The following is a 12,277-nucleotide window of genomic DNA, read 5'->3' as shown; positions in this document are numbered from 1 at the left end:
CTATATGAGCTTCCCTGCCTCTGGACCCAACTTCTCCTTCCTACCTCCCCGCCCCAGTTCCCCATCCCTTGCTGCCTCAGGGGTCCCTCTCCCCTCTTGACCCTGAATTCAGCTCCAGCAGCCTCTCTAGATGCCATTTCAGAAGCCCAGGTTGGGGCCAAGTGCGGTGGCTCACGTCTTTAATCCCAGCACTTTGGGAGGTGGGCAGATCACTTGAGGCCAGGAGTTCGAGACCAGCCTGGCCAACATGGCAAAATCCCATCTCTATTAAAAAGGAAAAAAAGGCCGGGCGCGGTGGCTCACGCCTCTAATTTCGCGGTGGCTCACGCCTCTAATTCCAGCACTTTGGGAGGCCGAGGCGGGCGGATCACGAGGTCAAGAGATCGAGACCATCCTGGCTAACACGGTGAAACCCCGTCTTCACTAAAAATACAAAAAATTCTCCGGGCGTTGTGGCGGGTGTCTGTAGTCCCAGCTACTCCGGAGGCTGTGGCAGGAGAATGGCGTGAGCCCAGGAGGTGGAGCTTGCAGCGAGCCGAGATCGCGCCACTGCACTCCAGCCTGGGCGACAGAGCGAGACTCCATATTAAAAAAAAAAAAAAAAAAGCAAAAAATTAGCCAGGCATGGTGGCCTGTGCCTGTAATCCCAGCCACTTGGGAGACTGAGGCAGGAGAATCTCTTGAACTCGGGAGGCGTAGGTTGTAGTAAGCCAAGATCGCGCCACTGCACTCCAGCCTGGGCGACAGAGCTCCGAGACTCTGTCTCAAAAAAAAAAAAAAAAAAAATCATCCCAGGGTGAGCTTGGCAATTTATCTGTTCGGGGGAGGGTGCTGGGTGCTGGAACCTCACTGCAAGTGGGGGGCTTCTTCTAGGTCTGACCATCTCCTGGGGCAGTAGGTGTGCACACAGACTGGGCTTAGGGGGAGACTGCTGGAGAACCCACAGCTGTCCTGTTCACCCACAAGAATGCTTTCTTCATGAACCTCCAACTCCAGGGAGCGGAGGATGAGGCACTCTGCTCACCAAACCTGGAGCCTACTGGCCGCGGGAGAGGATTGTCCGCGGGGCCGGGGAATCCCACATAGGGAGGCAGCTGCGCCACCTAGTGGGCTTTTCCATCCTCGCAGGCATCCCTCCCACCCCTCGCCGCCTCCAGCCTGGATATGGCACCGTTTCAGGCAGGACACACACAAAAGCCACTGTCCGGTAAGGACAGGAGATGCCCTCCTCCTCCCGACGGACCTGACCCAGCTCAGAGAGGGAGAAACTGGGGGGATGTGGGAGGGGGGTGATCGTGCACTGGCGGAAATTGAAGATAGTGGGGAAGCCAGGAGGGGCTTTGGGCCTGCAAACAGCCTCTCCCTGTCATTCTGGATGCCACAGATATGGGGACCATGGCTCAGAGCCCCCAAGGCCCTCCCTCCTGTGCCCCCCCTACCTCCCTCCAGGCCAAGCAAAGCTGGGCTCAGCTCTGCCGATCAAGGGAGAGCTGGCAGAGGCTGGATGGAGCTGCTGGCTTTCCTCTGACGTCACAGCCTGGAAATCCCATTTTAAGCAGGTTCTCTGGGTGTAGGGCACCCACAAGAAAGGGAGGGGGGGCCAGCTGAAGAAGCTAGAGACCTGAGGCTGTTATAGTCAGGTACCTCAGGCCTGGAGGGCTGCCCAGCGATCCCAAGGAGGCCTGGGCATGGGACCCAGCGCTAGCCTGCCCCAGTCCCTACCCAAAGCTAATACCTCTCAAAGGCTCCTGGGGACCCAGGCAGTGATCGAGCACCCTCCACATAGCGCTGGCCTTCCACCTATTTCTGACATCTCTTTCCCACTACCCTGGCTTGGAGAGATCTACGGAGGCAGAGGGGAAAGGGGAGAGGGGAGATTGTCCCAGGGAATGAGGGGACAGCAAGGGGTCACCTAGGCCCAGATGTGTGCCACCAGCCAGCCTCTTTCCCAGGAGCCTTTCCACCCATTCTTCTTGTCACCCTCCATCTCTTCTCTCCTCTGCACCACAGGGGGCAGGCCCTGTGCCCAGAGTTCTAGAAGCCTGAATGTTTCCATAGCAACAAACCAATGAGCTTGGAAATCTGAGCATGTTCCTGTGGACACAGGGAACCCCTGATGTGCACGGAGAGCTTGACAATGCAGAATCTGGATGTGACCTGCCTAGCCACCAGTCACTGTAGATGTGAGCATGCTCCTGAGTGTGAGCCAGTGTGTGTGTTTGTGTGTGTGTGGTATGCAGCAAATGAGATTTAGGTTAAAGAGCGCCTAACCTGGTTTCCTGGGCATATGGTAGCTGTTAGCGTGGGACTGCAGCATCTTACTCTCTGGGGATTTTTCTAGAATGAATCCCTCCCCTAAATTTTACTGTGGTAGCTTCCTCTCCTTTCCGATGGAAAAATGAGCCAAAATTGCTGAGAGGCTGATGGTGAAGGTGATGTCCCTCAGAGGGCTGGTTGACTGGAGGATTCCAAGGAAAGACAAAAGGGACACCTCACATCCCCCACTGTGACCTCACTTCAGGGGGCTCTTGGCTAGCTTGGCTCAAGTGTGGAAGGTGCACATGCCCTGTGATGCCAGGGAAGGAGGAGGAAAGCCTAGTGTAGGGGCGCTTTGCCAAACTTGGGGTCCAGAGCCTGGGTCTGGGTCCTACTCATACCCCCTACCCACCCCATGGTCTGCTTCGTTCATTTTCCTTCCTCAGGCTGAGCTTTTTCTCTGATCCCCTTTTTCCTCCCTCACGGCTCTTTTCCTTCGTCAGTCTCTCCTCCGTACCTGCCTCTGCTCCTCTGCCAGCCTTTCCCTCCCCCTGGGTTCCGGCTTCCCGGGAGCTCATCCCCAGTCAGTCGTGCTTCTTGGCCCCTGGAGCTCTGGCTCTGCGTCCCAGGGCTCGGACCCCATGCCCTGCAGCTCCCTTCTCCTCCTTTCCTCCAACCTAGCCCAGTAGTCAGGGCTGGACCCCTGCCTTTCCTGGTGCCACACAGGCTGTGCCTCTTTGTCTCAGCCCTTGGTTCCCTCTCTGTCCCCAGGGCTGGTTTCTCCACAAGCCCTTGTCCTGTCTTCCCCATCTCTGCTTCTTTGCTCAATGTCTCTGGCTCAACCCCCTTTGGCCTTTCTAGGCACAGTCCCCGAGGCCTGCCCCACAGCTCCATATCCTATCCTCTGTCCCCTGGGGGCCTCACTGGGATCTTTGTCCCCCAGAGCCTACACCTAGCACTTTCTGTTGGATACCAGAAGGTCCACTGAAGACTTGGGGTAAGATTCTGAGGGAAAAGACAGTCCTTGGGGTTGGGGCCCCTGGCCCTTCTTAGGCCTCTGGTTTTTATTTATTATTATTATTTTTTAAATAGAGACGTGGCTGGGCGCGGTGTCTCACGCCTGTAATCCCAGCACTTTGGGAGGCCGAGGTGGGCAGATCACTTGAGGTCAGGAGTTCGAGACCAGCCTGGCCAACATGGTGAAACCCAGTCTCTACTAAAAATACAAAAATTAGCTGGGCATGGTGGCTCATGACTGTAATTCCAGCTACTTGGGAGGCTGAGACATGAGAATCATTTGAACCCGGTAGGCAGAGGTTGCAGCGAGCCGAGATCGCGCCACTGCACTCCAGCCTTGGCAATAGAGACTCAGTTTCCCCCCCTAAAAAAAAAATACAGATGTGTTTTTCGCATGTTGCCCAGGCTGGTCTCAAAATCCTGAGTTCAAGGATCCTCCTGCCTCCACCTCCCAAAGTGCTGGGATTACAGGTGTGAGCCACCACACCCAGCTAAGCCTCTGTGGTGTTTGTTTTTTGTTTTGTTTGAGACGGAGTCTTATTCTGTCACCAGGCTGGAGTGCAGTGGCACGATCTTGGCTCACTGCAATCTCTGCCTCCCACGTTCAAGCAATTCCCCTGCCTCAGCCTCCCAAGTAGCTGGGACTACAGGCACGCGCCACCATGCCTGGTTAATTTTTGTATTTTTAGTAGAGATGGGGTTTCACCACGTTGGCCAGGATGGTCTTGATCTCCTGACCTCGTGATCTGCCCGCCTCGGCCTCCCAAAGTGCTGGGATTACAGGCATGAGCCACTGCGCCCAGCCTAGGCCTCTGGTTTTATCTTGAGTCCCAAAACCATTTTCCCAGACTGAGCCCCCTCAAGCCCATCTCTTAGCTGGGCACCAGAGCTCCTGTCGGTCACAGGCTGGCCTCCCCACTCCCCCAGCTGAACCCTGCTTCTCACTTGAGGTCCTTCCCACCTGTCAGCTGGTGTGGCAAGAACAAAGCTCAGAGGCCAAAATAAATGAGGTGCCAGAGTTTGGTTTATTGGCTCATCCAGTGCCAAAGGTCCAATGGGCACCCTCTTCCCAAGGAACCGGGAGCCCCGCGGCTCCTGCATTTCTCTTTCTCCTTCATGTGTTCCTCCTGGCCCTGACTGAAGCTGTGGCAGAAGCTGGGGCGGGTGTGAGCAGAGGCTGGGTTCTGCCAGGGGTCTTAGGGCCCAGTCTGCTTGGTACAGGATGGGGACCCTGGGCAAGAGGGGATGGACCCCAGGGGCAGAGGAGAGGGGCCCACTCAGCAGGGGCCTGTACCAGACAGAGCAGGGGTGGGCCCTGAGGAGCACGGGAGTCCAGCCCAGGGGCACGGTGGCAATGGGGTGACCTAAAAGGGAACAAGGTCATAGGAGCAGGTGAGAGGCCCCCCAGATCCCCGTTCTCTCATGGGCTGGGTCCTCTGAGGCTCAGAGCCTAGGAGGGAGGGTTGAGCAGGGAAAGGGCCAGATGACTGTGGGGCTCAGGGTGGGAGGAGGTGACTGCTGGAGGGACAGTCCTTGACCCAAACTCCCCCGAGCCCTAGACCCAGAAAGACACACTCACACAGCCCTGGACCCCCCTTTTTAATGTGGGAACATGTGGCACTCAGCCCCACCCAATGACCAGGAAAAGAGCCCCCAGCTGCGGCTCTGGCCTGGCCATCCTGGTCGCTGAAGCACAGGCCAACCCCTGTCTTCCATCCACAGCTGCACCTGGAGGCCCCACCCAGGGTCCCCAGCGTCCTCCCTGTGTGCTCCCTTTCCCCCATGTGCCTTCAGGCCTGTCCTTGGTCCATCTGGGCTAGGACATCCCCCTACCTGCTCCCAAACCAAGGCGAGCAGTGGAGACACGATAGGACCTCTGAGAAGCGGATGGCTATGGGCTTCAGCAAGGCACTGGGTGGGTGGGGCAGGGCGGGGCTGCAGCGGAACAGCGGTGGAGGCCGAGCAGTCCCCACCTCCTTGGGTGGCTCAGTCCTCAGCCTCTGGTCCACCCTCTACCCTCAACCCCCACAGCTGGGCCTCCTTCCTCTTTTCCAAGCCCCTTCCAGAAGAGTGGCCACTGGGCAGGCACCGGAAATGGCCATCTGAGGGGCCCAGGGGCCTGAGACACCTAGGCTACTGGCACAGTGTAGAGCAGGGGCTGGGTCTGAGGCCCCTCCTGAGGCTTCATCCTTGCTCTGCAGCCTGCGGGGGTGGAGGGGCTCAAGCTGAGTCGCCCCCGCCAGAGGTCTTCTTCTTGGGCCGGGTCTTCAGTGTCTTGGAAGCCAGTGGCTGTGGAGAGAAGGAGGAAGATGGGGCTCAGCCTGGAGCCGCCACCCCCTGCCTGTTTCCCCAAGCTCTGGCCAGTGCCCTCACCTCAGCTTTGGGCGCTTTTTTGATGGGTTTGGCCCTCTTGGGAGCTTTGTCTCCCATGTCATCCTCAGAAGCCTCTGTCCGGGAATCTGCCGGGTTTGTGCTGGACCTTAGACTCAGGGCAGGGTCATCTCCTGGGTGCAGGGAGAAAAGGAGGTGGGGGAATCTTTCCCATCTGGACTCCTTGCCCTTGGGGCCCCACCCCAACCCCGGGCCCTGCCTGTACCTAAGTCCTCGATGGTGTCCAGGAGGCTGCCAGGGCTGGGTCGGAGGCGGCCGTCAGGCCTCTGCAGAGGCAGTGCGTCCTCGTCCCGGATCAGGGTCAGGTCCTGCATGCTGAAGCTGCGGAGCTTCTCTGACAGCACCCCCTGGCCCTAGGGTCACCACCACGCACCGGGAGAGCCGGGGGGAAGGGGCGGGGTGGAGATAGAGGTCACCATGGTGCTGGCAGCAGCCCCAGGCTCGGTGCCCCCCCCACACTGTCCTCACCCAGTCCCACACAGACAGAGCTGAGGGCTGGGGCAGGGCCACACTTCGCCTCTGGGGACAGATGGGGAAATGGCCGGACAATCAAAGTGACTCGGCCAGATAGCAGTAGAGCCTGGACTGGAGCCTCCAGCTGCATGAGCCCAGAGTCTCTACAGCCCCGAGTACAGGGTGGATGCAAAGGGGCCTGGCCAGGGCCCTTTGTACAAGGCAGGGGCCCTGGGAGTCCGAGCCTGCCCCCATCTCACCTTGGCGGCAGCTGTGACTGCAGCATTGGCGGCAAGGTTCAGGCCCCTCTTGCCCACCCTCATCATGGTCTCATAGCTCTTGTCTCGGGCCTGCGTGATGTACTCGTCGATCTCCTATGGGATTGGAGGGGAAGGGAGAAGAGGAGAGGTCCTGCCCTACCCTTGTTCACCCCTGGACAGAGGCCCCTGCCTGCTCCGGGAGGCCACAGCAGCCCTGCCAGGTCACTTTGGGCTCTGGGCCCCACAGGGAGGGCCAGTCTGTATGAGGCTGCAGGCTCTGGACTGCCTTGGCTGGGGGCAGGCTGGGAGGTGAGCTGAGAGTGGCGGCAAACCTTCTCCTTGTTGGACAGAGTTGGGTGCACGAACTTGCGGTAGAGCACGCTGGAGCCCTTGGTGTAAGGGGACAGCAACCATATCACGAAGGCGATCTTCAGTTCAAAGTAGAAGGGGAACCTGTTGGGACAGGGGCAAGCGCAGAGTACAGGGCAGGGAGTTGGGAGGTGCCCTGTGTCCAGCAGCACCGGCCCCATGTGTGACCCTGCACAGCCCCTCACTCTTAGTGCACTGGGGTCCCCATGGGGCTCATGGGACTGCTCCTTTCTAATCCGAAAGGGTCTGGAGGGCTCAGCTGAAGCTCCAAACAGGAAGGTAAGCAGTGACACTAGAAGGAATTTCCCCCAGCAGCGACTCTCCTTGCCTCATCCTCTCACCAAGCCCCAGCCCTCTCACTCCTAGAGAAAACCCCCTTCCTCTGCCCTAGGGTCAACACCAAGGGAAACTCTTGACTGTGCAGGCCCACACCTGGGTCTTCACCCCTTCCCTTTCTGCCCTCCCTATCATCGAGAGGCCTGGGACTTCTCTAGCTTGCTCTGGACCCTCCTGCCCCGCCGTGACACAACCCTCACTTCTCCAGGATTGCCCTTCAGTCCCCATAGTGCCTTCTCCTCTGGTCACAAACTCCTTCAGGTCACCTATGTCCTCACAAGGCCTTCATCAAAGCTCTCTCTTTTGCTGTGTCAAGACACATGTATAGGCCTGGCACAGTGGCCTGTAATCTCCCAGCACTTTGGGAGCCAAGGTGGGAGGATCATCTGAGCCCAGGAGTTCAAGACCAGCCTGACAACACAGCAAAACCCCATCTCTACAAAAAATAAAAAATAAGCCAGGTGTGGTGGCGTGTGCCTGTGGTCCCAGCTACTCAGGAGGTTGAGGTGGGAGGATCACTTGAGCCCAGGAGGTAGAGGCTGCAGTGAGCCGAGATCACACCACTGCACTCCAACCTGAATGACAGAGTGAGATTCTATCTCAGAAAAAGAAAAAAAAGACATCTATATTTACTACCCTCAGTTTTGTTTTTCACCTCACCACCCTTGCCCTACTCTCATCTTTTTTTTTTTTTTTTTTTTTTTTTTTGAGACAGAGTCTCGTTCTTGTTGCCCAGGCCGGAGTGCAATGGCACAATCTTGGCTCACTGCAACCTCCGCCTCCTGGGTTCAAGCAATTCTTCTGCCTCAGCCTCCTGAGTAGCTGGGATTACAGGCATGCGCCACCACGCCCGGCTAATTTTGTATTTTTAGTAGAGACGGGGTTTCACCATGTTGGTCAGGCTGGTCTCGAACTCCTGACCTCAGGTGATCTGTCCCCCTCGGCCTCCCAAAGTGCTGTGATTATGGGCATGAGCCACCGCACCTGGCCAATTTTTTTTTTTAATAGGCGGGTCTTGCTATGTTGCCCAGGCTGATCTCAAACTCCTAGGCTCAAGTGATCCTCCTGCCTTGGCTTCCCAAAGTGCCAGGATTACAAGCAGGAGCCACCATGCCCGGCCTTTACCCTCAATTTTTTTTTTTTTTGAGACTGAGTCTTGCTGTGTTGCCAGGCTGGAGTGCAGTGGCACGATCTCGGCTCACGGCAACCTCCGCCTCCTGGGTTCAAGTGATTCTGTCTCAGCCTCCCAAGTAGCTGGGATTACAAGTAGGTGCCATAATACCTAGCTATTTTTTTTTTTTTTTTTTTGAGACGGAATCTCACCCTGTTGCCCAGACTGGAGTGCAGTGGCTCGATCTCGACTCACTGCAAGCTCCGCCTCCTGGGTTCACACCATTCTCCTGCCTCAGCCTCCAGAGTAGCTGGGACTACAGACACCCGCCACCACGCCCGGCTAATTTTTTGTGTTTTGTTTTTTAGTAGAGACGGGGTTTCACCGTATTGGACAGGATGCTCTCCATCTCCTGACTTCATGATCCGCCCACCTCGGCCTCCCAAAGTGCTGGGATTACAGGTGTGAGCCACTGCGCCCTGCCATGCCTAGCTAATTTTTGTATTTTTAGTAGAGACGGGGTTTCACGGTGTTGGCCAGGATGGTCTCGATCTCCTGACCTCGTGATCTGCCTGCCTTGGCCTCCCAAAGTGCTGGGATTACAGGCGTGAGCCACCACACCTGGCCTTTACCTCAATTTTTAACCCATCTCTCCATCTCTTTCCTCTTCTAAAACTATTTTTCTCAAATGCAAGGGTCTTATCTATAAATGTAATGATCTCTTGTCCTCTCCCCCTTGGTAAAATTCTCTTCTTGAGTTCCGATGAACTGTGTTATTAGTCCCCTCTTCCAAGAGGTATCTGATCATTCAGTAAACATTTTTGAGTTCCTGCTGTGAATATACAGATGATTAAGACATATTCCCTGTCCTCAAAGTGCTCATACATACGTAGTCTAGTACAGCCTGGAAAATGCCTTGGAAATGCAAGTATCCAGCATTTATAGGAGTGAATCATATGCCTATTTTACAAATAAGGAAACTGAGGCCTCGAGAGCTGTGACCTGCCTAAGGTCGCAGGCAGCATGGCAGAAGCGGGTTTCCTGAATTCCACTGAGGGGCTCTGGCTGCCGCCAGAAAGAAACATGGGGATTATGTTTGTTCTTACTCCTTGTTTTTTTTTTTTTTTTTTTTTGAGACGGAGTCTCACTCTGTTGCCCAGGCTGGAGTGCAATGGCGCGATCTCGGCTCACTGCAACCTCTACCTCCTGGGTTCAAGCAATTCTCTTGCCTCAGCCTCCCTAGTAGCTGGGATTACAGGGGCGCCACCATGCCCAGCTATTTTTTTTTTTGTATTTTTAGTGGAGACGGGGTTTCACCATGTTGGCCAGGCTGGTCTCAAACTCCTGACCTCAAACGATCCACCCACTTAGACCTCCCAAAGTGCTGCGATTACAGGTGTGAGCCCCCTCGCCTGGCACTACTATGTCTGTTCTTCTGCAGGTCAAGTTAGGCATGAGAGGGGAGATATCAAGGACCCCACGAAATTGTCAGGAATGGGAGGAGCTTCACCCCCAGGCCCAGTCTTTTGTTTGGCTGGCTGGGTAGAGAAAGGCAGAGGCCCTGGGCCCTGAGATGCAGGAGGGGACGCTGGACCTCACCAGGAGAGCACTATATCCGTGAGCGTCTCGGCCGTGGTGAAGAAGGCAAAGACGATCCAGTACATCATCCATTTCACCTGAGGGACAGAGGGAAGCGCTGGCTGGGGCACGGGGCTGAGGGGCCAGGGACACCCAGGACCCCAACTCTGCCTGTCGAACATGCCTGGGCTGGGGAGAACACCAAGGACCCCACTTCTGCCTGCCAGCCATGTTGGAGGTGCTGTGTGGGACACCCAGGGCCCTCCTTTGCTGGTGGGTCTTGTTAGTGGCTGACAGTGTTGGTGCAAAGTCACCCCCATCTGTAATAGGACCCAGTGCCCTCCCCTCTCTGTGCCATGTGGGTTGGGTAGGGGGTGAAGGGTCATCCACTCACATATTCCTTCACGTTTTTTGTCTTCACGGCCTTGTAGGAAGAATAGGCTGGGTACAGGGTGCCAAAGATGAGCCTAGGGAGGCAGGCATGGTTACTGGGCCTCTCAGCCAAGGGCAGTGGCCTCTCCCTCCCAGCTCCGCATCAGCCCCTGGGTAAGTAATGGGAAGAGAGACAGAACTCCCCGCTGGACTGATGAACTCAGGTCAGGGGTTAAGGTCAAAGCAGCATGGAACATGCCCAGCCAGGTAGGGTGATGCCCCCTCCCCGCTCCACTGTTCAGTTTTTCTCTAGCCCCGGAGGCAGGGAAAGGCCCAGAGGCCAGAGGGTCCAATGTAGTCCCTTGCGCCATGATCCTTGGTTACACACAAATATGTCATGGAGACTGGGAGTCAGGTCACTGCCACAGGGTGTCTTCCTTCTTGACCTCATGCCCATTCACACCCATCTGCCCTTACCCTCCACCTCCCTGTCTCAGAGCCAGGCTCTGCGAGGGAACCTGACACCACCTAACAGGGCACCCTACCTGGCAGGCAGAGGTACCACTGTGGCCCTGGGGCCCTAGGGAACAGAGGGCACAGGGGCAGGAGGCCCTGAGAGAGGCAAAGAGGCTTATTCCCCCATGTAAAAACCACAGGGACAGGGCTCAGGGGAGGGCCCCGCTGGTGATCCAAGTACAGAATGCAGACAAGACACAGGCCGGGAAAGAAGAGGACCGATGCCCTTAGGGGCTTGCCCAGGCAAGAGAGAAGCAGCCACCCTGAAGGCCACATGGAGGCGTGAGGCCCCTCCATTCCCCCTGGGGTGGGTGGGGGAAGAGAAGGAGTCTAGAGTAAACCAGGACAGAAGCACTTGGCCGGCCCGGCTGCACCGAATGGGAAGAAGGGAGCAGGGTGGGGCTGCCGGTGTCAGTCCCCAACGGTGGAGGCCGAGGGGCAGTGTCCTCATTAGGGCAGGGGATAGCTCCGAGAACCACGAGGAGCCCCTGTCAGGCTCAGCCCCTTGACAATGTGTGGCTGTCGCCTGTTTCCACATGGACAGGCGGGATACTTCCAAACCGGCTGGTGCAAGTGGAGTGCGGAGCAGAATCCTCAAGGACAAAGTCTGGGGTCGTGGGGAATGGTGTGTGTTCCCTCCTGGGGCGCGGGGAGGTGCCAGAGACACAGCTCCACAGTGTGGCTGGCAGCCTGGAATGAAGGCCACCGAGCGTCCTCCCCCAGCGGGGTCCACAATCCCAGGCTGAGCACACACATCCCCTCTCCCAGTTACCTCTCACACTTTGTCCTCCGAGCATTTCTGCTTCCCGATACCCAGACTTCCTCCCTAGGGGGCCTAAGGGCATGTGCCCTCGTCCCCAGTTTCCTGACAGTGAGTGGAAGGGAGAGACCAAGGGGCCTGGTGATGGCTCTGAGCTGCGGAATGATGATGAGGCCCTGCCTTGCTCCACTCTCTTCCATCACCCTGTTACCTCCCCCAGAGGGACAGGGCCCGGGTCTGAGGATCTCCTCCAGCCCAGACCTGCTAGGTGGGGGAGGGGACGCGCCTGCCTCCCCTTTTAAATCAAGCCGTGCTGCTCAGCCTCTAGGATGGGCGCAGGAGCAAGGACGGTAGAAATAAAAGAGGTTATTAATAAAGAATGTGGGTGAGGTCCCTGGGAAGCCAGGCCTGCCACGCTCCCCTAATATTCCCCCCTCCAGTCCTGGGTGCCACATCTCCATGTCTCTGGGGGCCCCAAATAAGGACGCAGCGCCTTTAGGTGACTCTGCTGCACGAAGCTTCGGAGAAGTCCACCCGGGCTTTAACACCCCCGCCCTCCATCACAGCCCACATCACCCCCCGCCGCCGCCGCACTCACACCACCAGGCGAGAGATGATCCAGGACACCATGGCGGGGCCGGGCGCGGCGCGGGGCGGGGACCCGGCCCGGCCGAGGATGCAGCTGCCTGAGGCCGAGCGGCGGCGGCGGCGGCAGCAGGAGCCGCAGTAGCAGCAGCAGCCGCTGCAGCAGCCGCCGCGGGGGCAGCGGAGCGCCCAGCGCCGCCGTTAAAGGGGAGGTCCCTGCCGCAGCGGCGGGCCGTGGGCGGTGGCGGCTCTTAAAGGGGAGGCCGGGAGGCC

At 57.5% G+C, this 12,277-nt stretch overlaps 1 protein-coding gene across 2 annotated transcripts; it reads right to left on the bottom strand.

Moving 5' to 3' along the window:
* Positions 1–4,279: 4,279 nt before the first annotated feature.
* REEP2 (receptor accessory protein 2) lies at positions 4,280–12,277 on the bottom strand. 2 transcript variants are annotated; one of them, XM_034960582.4, is made up of 8 exons: positions 12,018–12,277; positions 10,166–10,238; positions 9,793–9,869; positions 6,710–6,830; positions 6,378–6,491; positions 5,870–6,017; positions 5,647–5,777; positions 4,280–5,562 (listed from the first exon to the last, which is right to left on the bottom strand). In XM_034960582.4, exons 1-8 carry the CDS (start codon positions 12,047–12,049, stop codon positions 5,494–5,496), a joined length of 765 nt encoding a protein of 254 aa, XP_034816473.1. In that variant the 5' UTR covers positions 12,050–12,277; the 3' UTR covers positions 4,280–5,493. The 2 variants fall into 2 exon arrangements, with proteins under 2 accessions (XP_034816473.1, XP_008952838.2); XM_008954590.3 differs by having other exon boundaries at positions 5,870–6,011; positions 12,018–12,202.

This window comes from Pan paniscus, chromosome 4 (genome assembly GCF_029289425.2).
Source record: "Pan paniscus chromosome 4, NHGRI_mPanPan1-v2.0_pri, whole genome shotgun sequence".
Taxonomy (NCBI): Eukaryota; Metazoa; Chordata; class Mammalia; order Primates; family Hominidae; genus Pan; species Pan paniscus.
This window is presented reverse-complemented; position numbering and strand designations above follow the sequence as displayed.